At 36.8% G+C, this 23101-nt stretch overlaps 1 protein-coding gene across 1 annotated transcript in view; it reads left to right on the plus strand.

The window, feature by feature from the left end:
• The window catches only part of Crispld1 (cysteine rich secretory protein LCCL domain containing 1), a 39225-nt gene extending 20358 nt beyond the window's left edge, over positions 1-18867 (plus strand). Inside the window, exons 5-15 of the mRNA XM_021161462.2 lie at positions 191-306; positions 1116-1216; positions 3139-3279; positions 3906-3966; positions 4075-4141; positions 4376-4506; positions 6488-6531; positions 6618-6690; positions 9878-9953; positions 15712-15842; positions 17867-18867. Of these exons, the coding sequence (XP_021017121.1) occupies positions 191-306; positions 1116-1216; positions 3139-3279; positions 3906-3966; positions 4075-4141; positions 4376-4506; positions 6488-6531; positions 6618-6690; positions 9878-9953; positions 15712-15842; positions 17867-17918 (993 nt within the window). The 3' untranslated portion in view covers positions 17919-18867. The remainder of the gene's footprint in view (positions 1-190; positions 307-1115; positions 1217-3138; positions 3280-3905; positions 3967-4074; positions 4142-4375; positions 4507-6487; positions 6532-6617; positions 6691-9877; positions 9954-15711; positions 15843-17866) is intronic.
• The last annotated feature ends 4234 nt before the right edge of the window (positions 18868-23101 follow it).

Genomic DNA, 23101 nt, shown 5'->3' on the forward strand with positions numbered 1-23101 from the left:
TTATAAGTTTTATTTATAAATTGCATAAAAAGAGCAAACCAAATCACAGACAAGATAGATGTTGGGCACATCTCACTTCAGCATGAATGATCTGTCGGGTCGTCTGTAGTTCATTTACTATCCATTTCCTTGGATGCACTACTGTCTCATTTCATCTTAGCCCTCCTTGAGCCTCTTTTCTCTAACACAGGTGGTGTGGGCTACTAGTAGCAGAATAGGCTGTGCCGTCAACCTGTGCCACAACATGAACATCTGGGGGCAGATATGGCCCAAGGCAGTCTACTTGGTGTGCAATTACTCCCCTAAGTAAGTAGTCAGGGTCTGCGTTTCTAATAGAAAGTTTTCTTAATGTGAAAATAATTTTGAAATCCTGATTTTTTTTAATTTTCAAGGTATATTCATAAAGTGTATTGGTTTAGTTCTGTTATCTCCCACGGCAATGATTATAGTTGCTGAAATGCATAAGTCAATGTATGAAGGCAGCAGACTATTGAAATCGAAAGAAATAAAACACATTTTTCTTGTGTGTATTTTGAGCTTCATTTGCTGTGCCATTTATGTGTCCATATTTATTAGTTTTGATGAGAGGTTTTCAGCTACATATATTTGAGAATGTTTTACACATGTAAAGAAGACATGAAAGATTGTGTTAAAAATTCACACAACTATTCTGAGAGTCAGATTTAATTATTAGGATGTGTGGGATAGGTAAATGTTCTTCTGAATTCAGTTTTTGGTAAATGTTTCATTTAAAAAATTTTTATCCCAGCACTCGGGAGGCAGAGGCAGGCGGATTTCTGAGTTCGAGGCCAGCCTGGTCTACAAAGTGAGCTCCAGGACAGCCAGAGCTGTGAAGAGAAACCCTGTCTCGAAAAGCCAAAAAAACAAAAAAAATTTTTATAACATTTATGTCACATTACTTTAAAATTTTTCATTATAACAAGGCATTTAACTATATGTAAGCCTAGTCCAAATGGAGTCCATACAAAATATATACAAAAATCTTTATCTTAAGATGCCTATGTCATTACTCTAGAAATGTTTATGTAGTGATGTTTGCAACCTCTAAGTAGTGCTGTAAGACCATGTCTTAATGGAGTGGATCATCTTTTTAGGGGAAACTGGTGGGGCCATGCACCTTACAAACATGGAAGGCCTTGTTCTGCTTGCCCACCCAGTTTTGGAGGAGGCTGTAGAGAAAACTTGTGCTACAAAGGTCAGTGTTACATGGCTATTGTTTTCCCTTTGAAACCTTTGTTTGTCAGCTGTGTAGCACTATGCATGTTTTTACATGGTATAGCAAAAGGCTAGGGTTTGTGACATGTCAGTGAGTCCTGGAGCGGAATCCCTAGTGCCAAGAAATAAAAAAGGAGTCTAAACCCACATTCGTTGTCAGATGAACTATGAAGAGGTGATTTTATATACGAATACTTATTTCAACTTATTTTTAAAAGATTCATATAAGAGATCCATTATGACGGTTCGTGTGCCTACAGAACAGTAGCAAGTTTTAAACCACTGCCCCTATCATTTATTCCTATCCCAGAAAGACACTGTATATCTTAAAAGGGATTTTAATGTGTTGTTGGGAGTTGTCTCCTTAACTGTCATGTTTAATGGTTTAGCACTTCAGTTAATTCACTTTTAATGCTTTGAGAGTTTGAGAGTTAGTTTGAGAGTTTGAGAGTATGTTTTTAAGTATCGTACTGACCCATGGATGGTGAGTTAGACATGTCTGTCTGTCTGTCTGTCTGTCTGTCTGTCTCTCTCTCTCTCTCTTTCTCCATCTCATCTCTACCATATACTATCTTTCTTAAGCTGGAATAATATTAGGAGTGTGATATACTGTAGAACTTATAAAATCGGTGTTCTAAAATAGATTTGCAGTCTTAACGTGAAAATATGGGGTTCAGGTGGTAGAATGCTTGCCTAGCATGCAAGAAGCCCTGGACTGAATCACTAGCAGCAGGAATAGTTAGACTCGCCTTCACTCTCAGCACTACTAAGGTGGAAGGAGGAGAATCAGGAATACAAATTCATCCTCAGTTGTATTGCAAGTTCACAGCCAGCCTGAAATACCTGAAATTCTGTCTCAAAAGCATGTAATACAAATGTAATGCCCTGTTAATGGTGCCTGAAAAATATCATTTGTATGACAAGGATTTGGGTAAAGCCATGATCTTACCTGTGGCCATGTTTTACCTTCTACTTTCTACTTTTGATGACAAAATGAAGGTTGATGTAGATCAAGTGTGCTAGAAAGGCTGGAGCCCTGTTCCCTCCCTGCTCAGTGCTCATCGAAAGACATGTGTTGTTTGCATTTGTGTCTGAATACTCCTTGGAGGTGATAAGCAGACCAGAAGTACCCATTCTGCCTCCCTATTGTGTGTCCCTATTTGGTTTCCTTGTCCACTTTTTGCAGCATGCCCTCTTGTGATGGTCTTTGTACAAACCTGCACCTTCTCTTCCCTTCACCAGTAATTGGTGCATCCTTCTTAAAGCCAACACTCCTCTTTATCCACACCTTTCTTCTAAGTTCTGAGTTTAGGAACACAAATGAAAATGCGCACTTTTTTTTTAACAGGACAGCAATAAACTCTTGTTATAGGCCAACCCAGAGTTCAATGCCAAGCTTAAAACTATTCTCTATTTAAAGTGAATATCTTTGCATCTTGAAGTTTGTTTTAAAAGTCAGAAAGTCCACAGGAATTGATGCAGGAATAGATAACAAGGGTATATCTAACCTTTGGGGGATATTTTCATTTGGAGGAGGTGGGAGATGCAAATTTCATAAGCCCTGGTGCTATTAGAGAACAAAGTCAGTTTCATGTGTCTTTATGAAAACCAAACACTGATGCTATACTAGAACTAGATGAGAGATGAGTCCACTGAACATTAGCTAGGCCCAAAACCAACACAAGTATACTCTCACACACACACACACACACACAGATTGAAGGCTGATATGTATATGTCACTTCAGTGTGGTACATACAACCATGACCTTGTACCACAACCTGTGCTGAAAAGAGTACTGAATTTGTAGTTTTTAATTAACAGGTGTAGAAAATCATTTGTTCAATAGTTTGTGCTCATGTAAGTAAGATCCACATTTTTAAAATCTTTTCCCTCTGGCAGAAGGGTCAGACAGGTATTATACCCCCCGAGAAGAAGAAACAAATGAAATTGAACGGCAACAGTCTCAGGTCCATGACACCCATGTTCGAACAAGATCAGATGACAGTGACAGAAATGACGTCATCAGCACTCAGCAGATGTGTAAGAGCTTAATCACATATCAGATGCTTAGACTTTGCATGGATGATAATTGTCCTAGTTTTATTTGCACGTTTTCAAAATATCAAAAAACATCTTTTAGCTGGGTAGCACAGATATCTTTTAATGCTAGCACTGTGGAGGCAGAGGCAGGTAGAACTTGAGTTTGAGGCCAGCCTGGTCTACAGAGTGAGATCCAGGACAGCCAAGACTACAAAGAAAAACTCTTATCTCAAAAAAAAGAAAGAAAAAAAGAAAAAATAGAAAAAAAGAAAGAAGAAAGAAAGAAAGAAAGAGAAAGGGAAAGAAAGAAAGAAGGAGGAAGAAAGAAAGAAAGAGAGAGAAAGAGAGAAAGAAAGAATGAAAGAAAGAAAGAAAGAAAGAAAGAAAGAAAAAAAGAAAGAAAGGAAGGAAGGAAGGAAGGAAGGAAGGAAAGAAAGAAAGAAAAAAGAAAGAAAGAAAGAAAGAAAGAAAGAAAGAAAGAAAGAAAGAAAGAAAGAAAGAAAGAAAGAAAGAAAGAAAGAAAGAAAGACCGTGGATTTTTTTGGGGGGTTTAATAGTATGCAAAACCCATTTTCGAAGCATTGGAATTATTAAAACTCTCTGTGTTTTGTTTGTTTTTCTTTTAGCTCAGATTGTTTCTTGTGAAGTAAGATTGAGAGACCAGTGTAAAGGGACCACCTGCAACAGGTGGGTGTCATTGTCAGTCCAACGTCAACTGACAAGATGAAAGAAGTGTGTGCATTCTGTGTCAGTGATCAGAGAAACTAAAGTTTCTTTCCCACAACTGTCACTTAGGTATGAGTGCCCTGCTGGCTGCTTGGACAGTAAAGCTAAAGTAATTGGGAGTGTACATTATGAAATGGTAAGTGAAAATGAAAATCATTTCAGGATGCAACCTTGAAAATGTTGTATTTATTTTGAAATGTATGAAGATACAGTATCTATTTTGAATGTGGAAATTGCAACTTTTATCAAAATTATTATATGATATTTTTTTCCTCAGAAATGTTTGTTTAGGTTAAAGTCGTATAGTATTTTGCTTCTTCATATAGAGCTTGAATTATTTAATATCTTCTGTCTCTTCCTTCCCTGAAAGCAATCCAGTATCTGCCGAGCTGCCATCCACTATGGGATAATAGACAATGAAGGTGGGTGGGTAGATGTCACTCGACAAGGGAGAAAGCATTACTTCATCAAATCCAACAGAAATGGCATTCAAACAATTGGGTAAGAGCCCAAATGATTTTTACTCTCAGATGAAATGAAATTGTAAGGAGCTAACTTATCTTTGACCCAATCATAGAAGAATTTATGGAAAAGAAATTGCTAATTTTTCGAAGTTCATTTTAGTTTATTATTTACATACATAAAATGATGGGGATCTTTGTGCTTAGAGGCATAATAAAATTCTTATTTTTCAAGAGATTCAATAAGTATATGTAAATTTTTAGTTAGTCTCTGGGCTAAAGAGATGATTCAGTAGTTAAAAGCACTGACTACTCTTTCAGGGGACCAGAATTTGCTCCCAGCACCCACACTGAAGGGCACAACTGCCTGTAATTCCACTTGGAAGGGACCCAAATCCCTTTTATGCAATTGGCAGGCCGCAATCAACACATGATGAACATAAATACATGCAGGCAAAACTCTTACACATATAAAATAAAAAGTTTTTAAAATTACAGCTAACTTTTAAAGTTAAAGAGTAACTTTTTCAGCTATGACAGAAAATATCCTAACGAAGGTTAATTTGTTGCATGTTATTTATGCAATGCAATGATGTCTTTTCCATGCAATGGTAATTTGACTAATAGGATAAATATGATTACTAAGTAAAAGAAGATTTTGAAGAGTTTTCTAAGCATGCAATGTACTCTTGTCTTTTATTTTTTTGTTTATTTATTTAAGTTTAATTTAAGCACAGGGACATCGTTGATTCACTTTCTGAGTGTTTCTCAAATTTAGTACGATGTGTCTCATCCTAAAAGGGAACATTGTCATGTGTGCTTCAACGTAGAACAGTGCACTCTTTTGAAATGTCTTTGAGTAGTGTAATTTTCATTCTATGTAAAAGACAATATTGAACTTCACAGAAGAAACTTCCATTAGGGATTGCAGCATATACTCTTTTCTTGTAAGTATACAATCGCAGGAACTTTCACAGACTAAATTGGAATTCATCGCCGGGTATAGTAGTGCAGCTCCTTAATCCCAGCATTTGGAAGGCAGAAGTAAGCTCATCTCTGTGAGTTCAAGGCCAGCCAGTGAGTGTCAGGACAGTCAGAGTTCATGGTGAGATCCTGTCTTGATAAAACAACAAAACATGGAATTTATAATTATAACAAATAATCTTTAGAATGTTCCTTACAAATCGGCATCCTGACATTCTGTGTGTACAATTGTGTGTTTTTACCCATTGGCAATGTCTCTGCTTAGCACAATTTGTTAGTTTATTTCACTTAGCACAGTGTGTAAGTCACCATTAATAAATTATAGTCATTAATAAAGCAGATACAAGTAATGATGCGCTTCTATCTTAAATTGCACTTTTGATTGTTATAGAAATGCTAATGAAATATGAAACATGATACTTTTTTAGCTTTTGCATTTTGTGAAAAGAAAGAACTTAGTTTGTAGGGTCACATAAATGAGAAATATTAAACACTGAATATGAAACTGGTTGAAATATAATATTAAGGTTTCATATCTTTAATACTAAGCAACCAATTTAATGGGTGGATCATGTTTAAATATCACTTAGAAATTAACCGTAGTTCAAAATAAAAGATGATTTTCTTAAAATTTTAGTATATATAAACCAGTTGAATATTTTAATATATCTTGGTATATTTAATCTTATGTTCACTCTTCTACTGGATGATTCATACAATAAGAAGAGGTTCATTCATTTACCATAGACCTATTATTCATCAAAAGTGAACAACTGAATAAATAACCACTACCCCTTTATAAGACAGTTATCATTTTGCAATTTTTTTCTATATTGATTTTTAAAGTCTTAAACTGGTTCTGTGGAGAAAGGACATGAGTGTATAGATTTATTGTAAATAAATGATGTGTGCTTACATTATTTCTCTAAACATTTTTAAAAACATATTTAACGAATTAAAGCCCTAAGAAGTACCAAGATTTACATTGTTGTTAATGCCCAAAATAATTGACATTTCCTTTTTTTTTTCTCTCTCAGAAAATATCATTCTGCTAATTCCTTCACAGTCTCCAAAGTAACAGGTTTATACTATTTTATTACTTGTGTTCTTACCTTGTATGGGTTGTTTTGCAAAGGAATTCACTTATTTTTTGCTTTAATTCTTCAGTTCAAGCTGTGACCTGTGAAACTACAGTGGAACAGCTCTGTCCATTTCATAAACCTGCTTCTCATTGCCCCAGGTAATCCTTTTCACAGTTTCTTTTCCTTGTAATAAGTATAGCAATTTGCATATGTGCACATGTATCTGCATAGCCACTTAATGTGTACCACTTGGCCTGGGATATCTGATTTTATAAAATTCTGGTTCTAAGGTTTAGAATTGTTTATGATCTAGACTTGCTTCCTAGATATCACACACTACATGTACCCCAGGACCCCTATTCTACCTTCTTTAAGTATTGGCCATTCCATGGTATAAGAATTTATGCATGTGATCACATGTTCATATGTGGCACACAGGGTTTGTACTAGTTCACTTAAACTATTATAATAAACGTCTCACTGGGTGTTATAAACATCAGGTATTTATTTCTCATGTAGCTGAAGGTTGGAAGTCTAAGATCAAGGTGTCACTGACTTGGTCACTGATGTGATTCTCTTTCTAGCTTGTACATGTTCTTACTTGATGTGAAGAGTTCTTTCCATCTGCCCTTTTCGCAGGGGTACTAATCCAATTGGATAAGGGTTCTTCTCTTTTGACCTCCCACAAAGGCCCTGCCTATCTCCAGAGTAATGTGGGCTAGGATGCATGTGGGACTGTCAATAATATTCATTCTACAACAAGTTCTTCCAACAGAAATCAATGTGATTCACATTTAACATTGTTATGTGATTTGTAAATTAGAGGAATCTAATTTCAGCTAGTAACCAAAATTAATGCCAGTAAGATTGGAAAAGGATTTTTTCTTTTCTCTCTGTAGGAAGGGTCTCACTTTCAGATGTCGTGTGAACAACTGATCATAAATATAGACATAGATATCCTGTATTCTTAAAGGAATTACCTCAAAAACAATGTGAAGACCCACAATTTACTGTATTTTCATGTCTTCAGGGATTCCATATCTAAAGTAAACTTTTAAGTAAATATTAAATGCATAATAAATAATTCTTCAATATTGCTATATATGACTCACTGTGAATAACTAGAACTTTAAATACCTATTGAAAGCCTAAATGAGTGATTAGCAATTCTATTCACAGCATATAAGCAAATGGGAGTCAAGGACTGGCTATTAGATTGCCCCTTCTCAGGAAAATATGGAATAATAATAAAAACAGCATAAACAAGCACCCCACCCCATCTTTCTTTATCTGAACTGTTCAAATAGGAAGAGAATCAAGTTGCAGCTGTTGATGCAAACAGGATTAAGGCATGGCATGAGCCTAGGGAAAGGTGGGGGGGGGGGGTTGATAGCCATAGGAGGAAGATGGATTCCTAGCAGTTTTTACATTTACTGAGATCATTTCTAGTCAGTGGGGACATATTTCAGTTTTCAGAACCTCCAGGTATATTCCTTATAAGAATCCACTCTGTAAAAATTATTTATTATTTACCTTTAAATGGTTCTGACTTATATATTTGACAAAGTATACATAGTTTAGTGTGTTATATGGTATTACACAAATTTTAGAAGTAACAAATAAAGCTATTTCCTGAAGAGGATATATCTAAATTGGTAAGAGTAAATTCAGTTTAAGTATTATTACTGTTATTACTGATATTATTAGAAAACTCATGGATGTTATCACGTTCAAGGTATTTTTATATAGTTATAATGTTGAGTCCATATACTATGTAAAATAATGTTTTCACAGTTTTAAGTGCCTATTTGTGTGGGTAGAGGGGCAAGAATATACACAGAGAGACATACAGAGACACATAGACACACAGAGAGAATATCAATTAAGAAATAATATTGTTTTTTTAAATATGAATTAATAGTTTCTGGTTTTCTAAAAATGTATTTAATTATTTTGAACTAAATGTTTCAATTTAAAAACAAACTTTTGGTAGCTTTTTAAAATTTAGGGTAGCCAATCAGATATTAAAATGGCAGTAGGCTCTTATGAGAAAGAACTTCCCATGGGGAGAAGAGAAATGTAAAGGCCCTAAGGCATGAGCCCAGAGCATATTTTGTATGTTGTCAGAATAACTACCCTTGATCAGAGCATGGAATTGAGGTAGAAGAACCATATATAAATTTAACAAATGCAGAAAATATTGTAAGGATCTGTTCATTTATTTTCAATGAGGGAGAAAACTTTGGGATAATTAGAAGGCATAAATGGCATGCTACAACTTCATTTAGCTTAAATATATGTAAATTGATCGAGGAGAATCAAGTCAAGCAAGATCACAAGGAAGTCTGCTGCTCTAAGTCACACAGTGGCTGATCTGGTTTAAGCTCATTGGTTTAAGCTGGGCATGGTTGCATTAAATGTGAGTGATAAGAATTACTGTCCAGTTGCATGTAAGGTACTAGATTAAAAACAAACAAACAAACAAAAAACTAGGTAAAATAAATTCTTTGTCTGAGATTGCTACAATAATGGATTTACATTGTGTTGTGATAGGAAAGACATAAAAGAGCAGGACTTAACAGGAGATAAGTTTTGTTTTGTGCCAGATAAGTTTGAGATATTTGTTAGATGTAAGAGGAAGTGCTGAGAAAGCAGCATGCATTCAGAGTGCAAACAGATACATTCCAGCCTGAGGCATGAACTGGAAATTAACTGTTTGTAGATGAAACTAAGACATTGATCCTGAACAAGACACCTAAGTTGTGAACACAGAGAAGAAACACGCTATGAAACATACAGTGAGTGACAAGCAGGCACACTGACTGGTCAAGCCACACCCTTAGCAATTCTACCAACCCTGAGTTTCAAACTCAGTTCCACTGGACTTTGTTTATGCTCTTTTTCTGCTTTAAATTCCCAAGTCAGAGGCTTCTGAGTAAACATATACAAATAAAAAACCCAAACAACAACAAAACCGGGACTTAAGTGAAAGGAGGCACTATGTCAAGTGCTGACTCATGCCAATGATCTCTTGTAGGAAAGATGAAGGTAAGCATGCCCTACAATGCTGACTTCATTTCTATATAGGTTTCATTTATAAGAAACACGGAACATGGGGCTGATGGCTCAGCAATTAAGAGCACTGACTGCTCTTCCAAAGGTCCTGAGTTCAAATCTCAGCAACCACATGGTGGCTCACAACCATCCATAAGGAGATCTGACGCCCTCTTCTGCTGTGTCTGAAGACAAATACAGTGTACTTACATATAATAAATAAATAAATCTAAAAAAAAAAAGAAAATAAACACTGAACATGTCAGCTTACTTTATGTGTTTGTTTTCTAGAGTGTACTGTCCTCGAAACTGTATGCAGTCAAATCCACATTATGCTCGTGTAATCGGGACCAGAATTTATTCTGATGTAAGTATGCTGATTTATGCAGCTCCCAATATCTGCAAGAATCTAAATACATGTACTCATTTAGATGTGCATATGTGTCCTACACAGAGTCACGGGATTGTTTCTAAACTGCTTATACATATTTTCAGAATACCTAATTATAAATAAATATTTACATAAAACATGCTTGTATAATTACTTATTTTCATTATTTTACTTCATGTCTTGCCTATATATATGAGACCCTTAAGGAGACGGTCTGGAGGCATTTTTATTTTTTTTAAGATATTTATTTACATTTCAAATGTTATCCCCTTTCCTAGTTTCCCCTCCGAAACCCCCCTAGACATTTCCCCCTCCCCCCGCTCACCAACCCACCCACTCCTGCTTCCTGGCCCTTGCTGTCCCCTATGCTGGGGCATATTACCTTCACAGGACCAAGGGCCTCTCCTCCCATTGATGACTAACTAGGCCATCCTCTGTGACATATGCAGCTAGAGCCAAGAGTCCCACCATGTGTTTTCTTTGGTTGGTGGTTTAGTCGCAAGGAGCTATGGTAACTGATTATTTCATATTGTTGTTCCTCCTATAGGGCTGCAAACCCGATTCAGTTCCTTGGCTACGTTTTCTAGCTCCTTCATTGAGGACCCTGTGCTCCATCCAATGAATGGCTGTGAGCACCCATTTCTGTATTTGTCAGGCATTGGCAGAGCCTCCCAGGAGACAGCAATATCAGGTTCTTGTTAGCAAGCTGTTGTTGGCATACAAAATAGTGTCTGGTTTTAGTGGCTGTCTATGGGATGGATCCCCAGGTGGGGCACTTTCTGGATGGTCTTTCCTTCAGTCTCTGCTTCACACTTTGTCTCTGTAACTCCTTCCATGGGTATTTTGTTCCCCCTTCTAAAAAGGAACGAAATATCCACACTTTGGTCTTCCTTCTTGAGTTTCATGTGTTTTGTGAATTGTATCTTGGGTATTCTGAGCTTCTGAGCTAATATGCACTTATCAGTGAGTGCATATCATGTGTGTTCTTTTGTGATTAGGTTACCTCACTCAGGATGATATACTCCAGATCCATCCATTATTCTAAGAATTTCATAAATTTATTGTTTTTAATAGCTGCATAACTCCATTATGTAAATGTGCCACATTTTTCTGATTCCATTTCTCTGTTGAGGCACATCTGGATTCTTTCCTTTTCCGGTAATTATAAATAAGGCTGATATGAACATAGTGGAGCATGTGTCTTTATTACATGTTGGAGCATCTTCTGGGTATATGCCTAGGAGAGGTATTGCTGGATCCTTCAGAAGTGCTATGTCCAATTTTCTGAGGAACCACCAAACTGATTTCCAGAGTGGTTGTACCAGTTTGCAATCCCACCAGCAATGGAGGAGTGTTCCTCTTCCTCTACATCCTCACCAGCATCTGTTGTTACTTGAGTTCTTGAACTTAGCCATTCTGACTGGTATGATGTGGAATCGGAGCACTGTTTTGATTTGCATTTCCCTGGTGATTAAGGATGTTGAAGTCAGCCATTCGGTATTCCTCTGAGAATTCTTTGTTTAGCTCTGTATCCCATTTTTAATAGGATTATTTGATTTTCTAGAGTCTAACTTCTTGAGTTCTTTATATATATTGGATATTAGCTCTCTATTGGATTTAGGTTTGGTAAAGATTTTTCCAATCTATGGGTGGCCTTTTTGTCTTATTGACAGAATCCTTTGCCTTACAGAAGTTTTGAAATTTTATGAGGTCCCATTTTTTAATTCTCGATCTTACAGTACAAGCCATTGATGTTCTGTTCGGGATTTTTCCCCTGTGCCCATATGTTCGAGGTTCTTTCCCACTTTCTCCTCTATAAGTTTCAGTGTCTCTGGTTTTATGTGGAGGTCCTTGATCCACTTAGAACTGAGCTTTGTACAAGGAAATAAGAATGGATCAATTCTTATTCTTCTACATGTTAACCGCTAGTTGAGCCAGCACCATTTGTTGAAAATGCTGTCTTTTTTTTTCCACTGGATGGTTTTAGCTCCTTTGTCAAAGATCAAGTGGCCATAGGTGTGTGGATTCATTTCTGGGTCTGCAAGAAGATATCTGCAAGAAACTAAATATACATGCTTATTTAGATGTAGATATATGTTCTACACAGTGCCATGGGATTGTTTCTGAACTGCTATACATATTTTCAGAATACCTAATTATAAATTAATATTTACATAAAATATGCTTGTATAATTATTTATTTTCACTATTTTACTACATGTCTTGCCAGTATATCGTACCCTTAACTAGAGGGCCTGGAGGCATTCTTAGGTAGGAAAATCCAGTTTCTTTCTCCCCAATCTTTCTTTGGTTCTTCTGTGTCTGAATGTGAACTAGATAGTTGTTATTTTGTCATATATATGTGAATATATTTAGTTATATGTTCACTGCCAAGGAGATATTTGAAAAATGATAAAGAGTTACAAATAGGTTACTTGTTAGTGTACATATAAAAGGGAACTAACTGCCAGCACATTGTAATGTGGGACTTTAGGTTGATTGGAACAGGACATCTAGTAACAATGGCTTCAGAATGAATACACTCATTGCAGGTGCCTTTTGTAGTCCTGACTACTAGAGGATTTTAGGAAGATCGGTTCTAGTGAGAATTGTTGGTGAGTATAGATGCAGCATGCCCCAGAGACAGCTTTGCAGGGCTCTGTACACATAAAAACTGCAACTAACAGGAGGGAGGGAAGCAGAGCAAGGGAGAGGAAGAAGGAATATGATTGGCCAATAGGGACAGAGAGTCTGTGTTTTCATGATGATGAGTTCAGATTCCATGCTGTGGATACTTGGAAGGCATTGCAGATTTAAAAGAGTTACAGAAACGAATGGTGATGCATGAAGTCAGTGAAATAGTCTAGATGTTTGGTTGCAGGAGGAAGCCTGAATTATATACTCCCTCTTACTTTTCTTATCAATCAGGTAAGTCCAAATCCTTCCCAGTCCAGCTGCCCCTTTGACATTCTTCCTAAGCCTCTGGCCCCAGGATTGGTTGACGAATTCACCCATCCAATCAGTTTGGTTCAGATTCTTACACCTGAAGTACATCTTTTTGAAAAATTATCTATCATTATTGTGTTCTTTATTTCTCAGTGCCACCATGTGCTTTGTGAAGTACATAGGAAGCTAAGATGCCAGCCTTCTTTCAACTCTTTTCTCTCTTTGGCCTGTGTTACCAGGCAATGTGATCTTTGTGATTATTAATTGTGAAGTTCTTTGGAGGCAGCATCTGGGCAATTCAGTTGCTGTTTTTGTCTGCCAAGCAATGTAAAGTCAGGACATAGAACACAAAAAGGAGTCATTCCTTAAAGGTTTTCCCTAAGTTCCATAACTTCTCGTTTTAGACATGTCTGATGAAGTCTTTTAAAAATCTCTTCCCCACTATTCTGTCTGTAAGGGATCTCTTGCTATTTAAAGTGAGATGATTTTAAGGTCTTATCTAAAGCCTATAGACAATATGAGCTGTTAGTGAACTGGAAGATTCTTATCACACAGTAACTGCATAGCTCTAGCTAAGCTTCCCAATCTTCTTCGGTCCCACAAGATGTGTAGTCTCTCCAGTTAAGGTTGGTATGGAAAGTTAGGGAGGAATCAAGCAGCTTCCCTCCTGTTGCTTTCTCTTCCTCCCCTGAGTGTTGCCCTCTTTCTGTCTATAGAACTCAAAGTATGTTATGATCCTGCTACTATTGACCTCTTTTTTGTAGCTTTCTACAGATCATATTAGTCCTGACTTCATTCAAAATTTTGCTACATTCACAAATGAAATGTGTCATTTCAATAGTATATTCTCCTAATGTATGGGTAGGAAGGAACTTGACTTCTGAACTTAGGGAGAATGATTGTTGACTGCATGCTTGAGAGCAAAAGAGCACTCTAAAATACCTACATGGTTAATGCTCATCACATGAAAGCATTTCTGGTGCCTTGAGGGGAGAACGCTGATTACACTATTTTAATAAAACAAGAGGAATACTGAAATGTGCAAAAATTACTTTTTTTAAATTAGGTATTTTCTTCATTTACATGAATGCTATCCCCAAAGTCCCCCATATTCCCCCCATTCCCCTCCCCCAACCACTCTCACTTCTTGGTCCTAGGGTTCCCCTGCACTGAGGCATATAAAGTTTGCAAGACCGATGGGCCTCTCTTTCCAATGAAGGCCTACTAGGCCATCTTCTGCTACATATGCAGCTAGAGACATGAGCTCCAGGGGTACTGGTTAGTTCATATTATTGTTCCACCTATAGGGATGCAGACCCCTTTAGCTCCTTGGGTACTTTCTCTAGCTCCTCCTTTGGGGGCCCTGTGTTCCATCCAATAGCTGACTGTAAGCATCCACTTCTGTATTTGCCAAAGTGTGGGCACTTTGCCCCTTCTTAGAATTGGGAACAAAACACCCATGGAAGGAGTTACAGAGACAAAGCTTGGAGCTGAGACAAAAGGATAGACTATCTAGAGACTGCCACACCCAGGGATCCATCCCATAACCAGCCTCCAAATGCTGACACCATTGCATACAGCAGCAAGATTTTGCTGAAAGGACCTTGTCTCTTGTGAGGCTATTCCGATGCCTGGCAAACACAGAACTGGATGCTCAAAAATTACTATTAATGTCATCTATTATGAGCGTTCAGTGACCCATGCAATCTGGACTTTAACCTGCTGTGTGAGATGCCTCCTCCTCAGAGGAAGGACGTGCAGTCTTTGATAGACTGCATTTTGTAAAAGTGCAAAAACAGAAGAAGGATCAGACATCCTGGCCTTCAGGCTCTTGGATCTAATAAATTCTGACTGATGCCTAGGGGTCAGCACACTGTGATAAAGCAAGGTCAGGCCAGACATGCATATTTGTGTGAACTTTAAAACCCTTGTGAAACCATCCCCATTGTGAACTGAGAAAACAACCCAACAGATACCTATCTGGGGAAAGACTATTGGGAGGTAAAATAGATTGTGGGTTACTGAAACAAGCCAGGTCTTTCCTGTCTAGCTTTGCCTTAATAACTAGCTATTGATTTATTTCCATAGAACATTTTGATGATAGCCAATTTTTGGATCGAGGGAAGATGTACATGGTCCAAAAGAAAGGATTTGACTTTGGAATACAGTAGTTTTAAACATTGACAATTTGGGTCACAAACATAAAACAAAGCTTCTCCTCTATAGAATTCCTCTCTAGCTTGGATTTTGTAGCTGAGTATGTGAGTATGGCATAGTAAAATGGCTGTGTATAGATTATTTTAATCAGGAGAAAAAAAATCTCCATTTCATGTGTGCCTGCATTCTGGCAAATGGATCTTAGATATGGGTTGTATTACTTATAAGTAAAATCAGAAGGAAGCGAGGGTCATTTCCTCTATATTGTGACTGGTTCATCGCACATATCACAATATATACCAGCAAAGGCTGAGAATTATGAATGGTGCTTGAAGAATTAAAAAGAATTAATTTCCTCTGTATTCCCTTGGTGTTAAAGTTTTGCTGGGACAGAACAAGTATTTCCAATGTTGGTGATGGTAAGTTTTCGCTATGCCAGCTACGTTTAGCCTCTACATTCAAACTTGCTGAGAACTGGTTTGATGCGTTACTTCCCAAATACCCCTTTATGTGTGGAATATTATGCAACAGCTGCTCACTGGCTACACTATAGAGCAGAGTCTGTCATGGAATATTGTAAGTCTGGCATGGAATTTCTTTCTAATGGTGGCTATTGTCTTCACTTGCTCAGCTGTCTAGTATCTGCAGAGCAGCGGTGCATGCTGGGGTGGTTCGAAATCATGGTGGATATGTGGATGTCATGCCTGTGGATAAAAGAAAGATGTACACTGCTTCTTTTCAGAATGGAATATTCTCAGAAAGGTAAAGTCTAACAAAACATACATTATTTTACATTTTAGTGGGTTCTCTTACTTGTTGCTACTCTACAGTTCTACTTAGAATGCTAAGTGACTGAACTATGTGTTTCCTTCGAGTGAGCCCTTGCATAGCTTCTGTTCCTTCTGGGATGAGAGGAGCTCTAGTACCAGATGTGGTTATCTCCTGTGGGCTTCTGAAAAAAAAAACCCAACATGAAAATTGGATTACCCAGATAACCACTCTTTTGTTAATTGATCTTATAAAAAGGAAATTTCCTTCATCCTCTTTGAGACTTTTTAGAAGAGATTTTATATTTCTTTCTAGGTGTGCAAGACACTGAGTATTTCTCTAATCCAGTTATCTGACAAAGTATTTGACCAACACAACGAGTCTTATTTTCCCTCAAAATAATTTGTTTTCTTCTTCTTCTTTTTTTATCTGAAGGCATATGCTTATTTTCCCTAGAAATAACTTCTTTTTTTGATTTGAGGGTATATGCTTATTGTGATGTAAATGAACTCTTTCAGGCTATCTTATGTTGTTCATCTTAGTAGTGAAACATATTTTTATGACGTGGGAAATTTTATCTACTCAGTTTATAAACTATTAAAAAATAAAAATAAATTTTTAATGAATTTTTAAAATCATCGATATGCCATTTATTTATGCATCTAAGTTTTAGATGATTCCAGAAACACATTTCAAAATTAGAGGATAAAGGGATTGGGCTTCTAGTAGTTTCTAAAACCACAAAGACTATCCCATGGAGCATATAGAGAGTCCAGATTGCCAGTCCCAATCAAGAGTCACACGTTGAGTGTTGAGTGTCTCTTTTTTCACTTCTGCATCTTGGCTCATGACCTGGAAATGACTTTAAATTTGTCTTCTATGTACATGTATACCTGGTGTGTCATATCATTGTGTCATGTACATGTATGCCTGGTGTGTCATATCATTGTGTCATGTACATGTATGCCTGGTGTGTCATGTCATTGTGTCATGTACATGTATGCCTGGTATGTCATATCATTGTGTCATGTACATGTATGCCTGGTGTGTCATATCATTGTGTCATGCCTGCTTATTTCGGTCAGTATCCTCACTTTCTGTATCTAAAATCCTTTCCCTACTTATTGTATAAGAATGAATATAGACAGGAATTTTATTTTGTCCTTAGGAATATTCAATTACAAAACAAAATTTTGTATAAAATACAAATAAAGCATGTCTTTAGAATAAAAATACATAGTTTTGCATTACTTTCACTGTTTGCTTAAAAATAAAAACAACCCCCAGATGGCATTGGATAGAGAGACACAGACACAGACAGACAGACACACACACACACACACACATACACACACACTGAGACACACACACACACACACACACACAGAGAGAGAGAGAGAGAGAGAGAGAGAGAGAGAGAGAGAGAGAGAGAGAGAGAGAGAGAGAATTCTAGTTCTTTCCAAATTTGATCATTAAATTCCACTGTCATTTTTCTCAAAACTATCAAGGCTATGTATGTATGAGTTATGGTGATACAGTTTGTATTTGTATTGTATTAAAGTTAGGAAGTGATTATGTCAGTACTCTACAGTGTTAATTAAGTATCAGCCAGGTTCTAAGTTGTAAATAACTACTAATGGGATAAACCAATTGCAAAGTGTAGTCTCAGTATCCTTGCAATAGGGGTGAAAGAGCAGCTGCCTAACTCCACTGTATTAGAACTTAGGGGGAAATTCATGATAACATGCCCCAGATGCTGTGAAACTGTGGAGTGTCTACTGTCCTTCTTCGTGAGCTTCTCCATTTACTTTAGTAATGTTCAGTCCAGCAGGCAACCACTGCCTAGACGATTATGTCATCCTTACCAGAGCTTCCCCAGAACAGTAAATGATGGTAGTCTGAGACAGTTGGTCCATCTGACTTCATGGAGCTCTTTGATTCAATGTCCTCACAGAGCAAGATTTATTGGGGGGATTATATGTACAGATGACCTTGATGTCCCTTTTGTGTTCTTGCAGTTTACAGAACCCTACAGGAGGAAAGGCATTCCGTGTATTCGCTGTTGTTTGACCGGGAACACTTGGAAGGGTAACAGAAAGCCTGCTCCAAATGCCACATTTCTGATGTCTGTATACAACTGTAACATTGCTGTACAGAAGAGAAAACGTATTGCCAGCCCACCACCAGACTACAAATGCGGGCCACTCTTGATAGACAAAGTCTATAAAATAAAATGTTAGCTTTGGGGAAAGTAATGAACATTAATGGTTTTAGAAATCCTGTGTTAAATATTGCTATATTTTCTTAGCAGTTATTTCTACAGTTAATTACATAGTCATGATGTTCTACATTTCTTATATGGTGCTTTGTATATGCCACTGATGAAGTATATCTAAAGTGACTGTGAATGGCCCTTAGAGAATTATCTGTGCATTGAAAAGCAATCAGCCTGAAAACTAAATGAAACTTTTAAGTCACTTTTTTTTTCAAACCAGTCCAGTATTCAGTTCTGACCTATTTTAAATCTCTATCTGCCTTACCCTTAGGACTGGGCAGTTTTTCTCTTGTGTTAAGTTTCATTGTGCAGAATATTAAGTCCTGATGTGGCACTTGTTATTTTGTATTAAAATAGTCTTTTAATTTCCAAGTGAGAATATTTGGTTCCTTGGGAGGGGCCACACTGGCATGTGGGGAAAGCCCAAGCAGTGTGATGGAATCATGTAGTAACTAGAGGGTGAGATGGCAGACAGAGCTTGCTGACAGAGTTGTTATTTGAACTGAGTTCACTTTTTTCATTTGTATCCTGGCAGGTACTTCTGTAGGCCAGGAAGTATAATTAAAAGAGAGAGAGAGAGAGAGAGAGAGAGAGAGAGAGAGAGAGAGAGAGAGAGAGAGAGAGAGTCTAACGAGGATGAACTAACTGGTGCATTATATTATTATTACCACTGGTTTTCATAATGGCAAATAGCTTTATGTATAAACCTTTCATTAGTGTGATCCTATGGTAGTGATGCATTTGTTTCTGTGAAAATATATGTGCTTTGATATTTAAATTCTGTAAAATGTTAGGGTTTTTTTTTATTCCTGATGGTGAATTTTCTCATAAGAATATTAAAAGTAATAAGTTTCAAAAAGATTATTTTTACTTTTACATACATGGTTTGACTTGGAATCATTCTAAAATAACCAGAGTTGATTTTATTTATCTAAATTGACTTACTGACATCAATATAAATAAGTGGTTCCTAGTAGAAATGCACAGATTCTATCTAATCCTGCAGAGATTTGTTTTTTTGGAAAATAGTCATTTATTTAGAAGCATTATAACAAGAGAAATGTTGAATAAGAGAAGTGCTATGAATTTAATAAAAAAGAAATGAAGTATCAGACAACAAGGTAATGATTATAATTATGAAAGAGCTGAGTAGAAAATAACTACTTCAAATATTTTTATATGAGTAGGGATTTAGAAGTCAATACAATGGAGATAATTTGAATGCAGGGATCAGGGAAAGGAACTGGGTAATACAAAAGAAAAATGAAAAGCAGAGACTCAGAAGTAATTTCAGAAAAGTAGTTTAAGAATAAGGCAAAATTGCTTGGTCATTTGTTGAGGATTAGCAGACATTTAAATTGCTCAAAAGGAATCAAGAGTTATGAAGCATAGTTTTCTAGAATTATTTTTTCCCAAAATACACATTACCAATGTTTTCCATACTGGGTATTTTCACTGTATAGAGAAGTAGATTTCATAAGGACATTTTGTACAAGTGTTTACTTGTAACTTTCCTGCGTGTGTGTGTGTGGTTGCATGTGTCTTTCATCCTATTTGTGTTCTGGTAACTATTCTCCCTGGAGAATTGCCATCACTTTTGCCAGGCTAAGGTTCTGTAGACTGTCTCTAGTTCAATTTATAGAGACTGAGACATTTTTGAGGGGGACGAGATGTAAGGGAGGGGATTGAGAGTGGTTGGTATATACAGCGTATGTGTGAAAATAAAAGTGTAGTATGATGTGGTAAAAGACAATATTGGGCATGCAATATACCATAAGTATATCTTAGTTTTTGTTATACTCGCTTTTATTTTCATTTTCCATGAAAAAACTGTTCACCTCTCATATTATACTGCTTCTGTTGGTGAACATATTAAAAACTGATCATTTTCAAAAGATGACTTTCTCTATCCCTTATTCATCATCTTTAGTTCACCTAAGTTCATTCTTTGAAGGATACCTCACCAAATATGAAATCTTGCAGAAATTTCCCTACAGTTCTTTTGATATGAATTAAACACTCTCTACTATAAAACCCTTTAATTTGTCTATATTATTATAAATTGTCCTCATATTATGTACAGTTTTTAAAAAGCTAATGTTTTTTTTCTTGGCTGCCCAAGTGTCATCTGTGGGGTCAGTTCTATCAAAGCAGTGATACTATTCTTGTAAGGCTCAGGACACACTGTGCAAGAGGAAGTAGGAAGTATTGAGCTGGAAGATGGAGTACAGAGATAGGAAACGGTTTTCCAGACTTCTCCAACCAATGCAATTGTCAGCTCATGAAAATTGTACTTACCTGCAGGGGGCCCACACAAAAATGACTTATCAAGAATCAGTCGAGGAAGGAGACACACACATGAATCTCCACATCTCCCTCTTCTTAGCCAGGTTGCTGTTAATGAAACCAAACTCAGCTTAAGAAGGAAAGGATTTCTTTGGCTTATGGGTTGTTGAAGAAAGCCATTACAAGAACCTGAAGTAGAGACCATTGAGGTGAGCTGATTACTAGCAGCTATTACCACATAGAATGAACTGGATTCTCCCACATCTATTGTTCACTAAGAAAGTGTCCCACAGAATTGCATGCAAGTCAATTGAATGAAGGTAATTCCTCAACTGAGATTCTCTTTTCCCAGGTGACTCATATTTGTATCAAATTTAAAACAAATGAAGCAGCACAGCTCTGAGCCAGTGGACACAGATGAATTCTAAAAGAAAGGGACTCCCTGTTTTTAGTTTTGTATCTACTGCTGAGTCCACTAAGGTGTGGGTAGCTGCAAACCATTTGTTATATTAATCTCAATGGGTTGAGAAACAAGATAAATAGACTTGAATTTGGGATTTTTTTGAGGGAGACAAGATGTAAGGGAGGGGATTGAGAGTGGTTGGTATATACAGTGTATGTGAGGAAAAAAAAGTATAATTCAGAATCTTTTTAAAAAGATTGAACTCTATGAGAATGGTAGATTCTGAGAATGTAGGATCTACCCAACCTAGGAATCCATTTTCTCTGCCACACAGTACAGTTATACAACTGATTTTTATTCAGATCAAAATTGCTTTGTACAAGTGAATGAATGAACACTAGTGGTTGAATAAATACTGTTGAATGAACACTAGTGGTTCCTCATTTTATTTGTGATGACATAAATACTTCTTACAACATAATAGAAGCCACTAACGTGCCAGCTGCTCTGTATTTAGATTCTTTTTGAAAGGCCAATGTTTATAGAATAGTATTATTATCACTAGTGGACCTTGAAAACCCAAGTAGACCTTATGTTACTTACTGTATAGTTTTCCATCTATTGAAATAATCATTGTATTTTAAACAAAAACAAATTGCTATTCTAATTTTTAGGTAGTTTGCATATGCCAATGGCCATTGTTTCTCTTAATGTTTTATTCTATGAAAATTTCATATATGTTCACAATTCATTTTGGTCATAGCTATCCATCAATCCCTCCCTCCGACTCCCCTGAGGAAACTTTCCCCAACACAGCTCCTTCTCAGTTTCATATCTCTGTTTTATAAAACCAACTAAATTCAGTTAGCACTTCCTATATATGAAGAGATATGACGTGATGGGATGGGCAGTCTACTAATCCTCCCAGCACCAAGAAGAGTATCTTTCCCTCCCTTAATAGCCATCACCTGATAAAATGGGTATTTAAATAGAAAAATTAAGTCCCATCCATGCTGGGACTTTTGACTGTCTTGTACTCATGTTGTTCAGGTTACTACAGCTGCTATGAGGTCACATGTGCAGCAAGAGGTCACATCCAGAGGTCAGCATGTCGCCTCACTCCTCCCCATCCTCTAGTTATTAAATTCTTCTCTTTCTCTCCTCCACATTCTGCCCTAAGCCTTGGGTGGCTGGACCAGCTCTGAAAACAGATTTCTTCTACAGCTTAACACTTTCAATCACTTATTCCTATCACCCCTCACCATGAACAGTTCCATCTTTGTGATAACCGTTGCCCACCTCAATGGGAAACTTCCCTGACCAAGGTTGAGAGCAGCACAAATCTATAGATGTAAACATGAATATTTAGCAGGAAACACTTTGACAACAGAGATTACTAGAAAATCAACTCCAATAGGTTCACCCTTAGAACCGACAATTTCCCCAGCTATGATGATCATGTTTACAGGACCAGACTGAATTCCTCCCTCTGGAACAGTCTTTCAATTCAATCAGAAGAGCAGTTGGTTACTCCTGTGGAACTTCTTACCATTTTGCATTCTTGGGCATATTTTCCCTGTCAAATCATATTATAGCATGCAAAGTTCATAGCTGGGTAAGACCACTGATACCTTTTATCCCCAGGAAAATTCTGCATAGCATGTTACAGTACTGTGAAATCTAGCCAGTAGTGAGAGATTTTCATGGTCAGTTCCAGGTTACTTTTCTTTTGTCCTCAGACTTACACGCATGGTGTCTTCAGAAAAGTATCTCTTACCCATAGTTATAGTGGGAAACCAAGAACTATGACAACAACCTGGATTGTTTTGAGTGCCTCTGGTATAAACCCCACCAATAATTCAACCATGCAAGTTTGGTGTTGAGATTCTCATTTAACAATCTCTGTCTTCTCGGAACAGTGTTTTTCTTCACCCAAAAAGGATACTTCTGTTTGAACACCTTCAAATAAAATATTTATGTATAGTGTGTGTGTGTGTGTGTGTGTGTGTGTGTGTGTGTGTGTGTAAAAGCTAAACATTAAGGTTCATAAGGCTTCCACATACATTCTTAGTTTTGGTTAACCCATTTTCTTTTTTTTTTTTATTTTCCCTTACCCTTGATTTCCATCTTGTATTCAAGAATGTAATTTTAAAATCTTTACTATTCATTAATATTTGTTAAATTCTTGGAAAGCAATAATTATTTCTACTAATATGGGGCTAATCAAAGAAACAATCTATCATTTTTGAATCTCTAAACTTCATATTTGAAGTTTAAGATATTTTCATA

This window comes from Mus caroli, unplaced genomic scaffold, assembly GCF_978045245.1.
Source record: "Mus caroli unplaced genomic scaffold, Mus_caroli_1 scaffold_1, whole genome shotgun sequence".
Taxonomy (NCBI): Eukaryota; Metazoa; Chordata; class Mammalia; order Rodentia; family Muridae; genus Mus; species Mus caroli.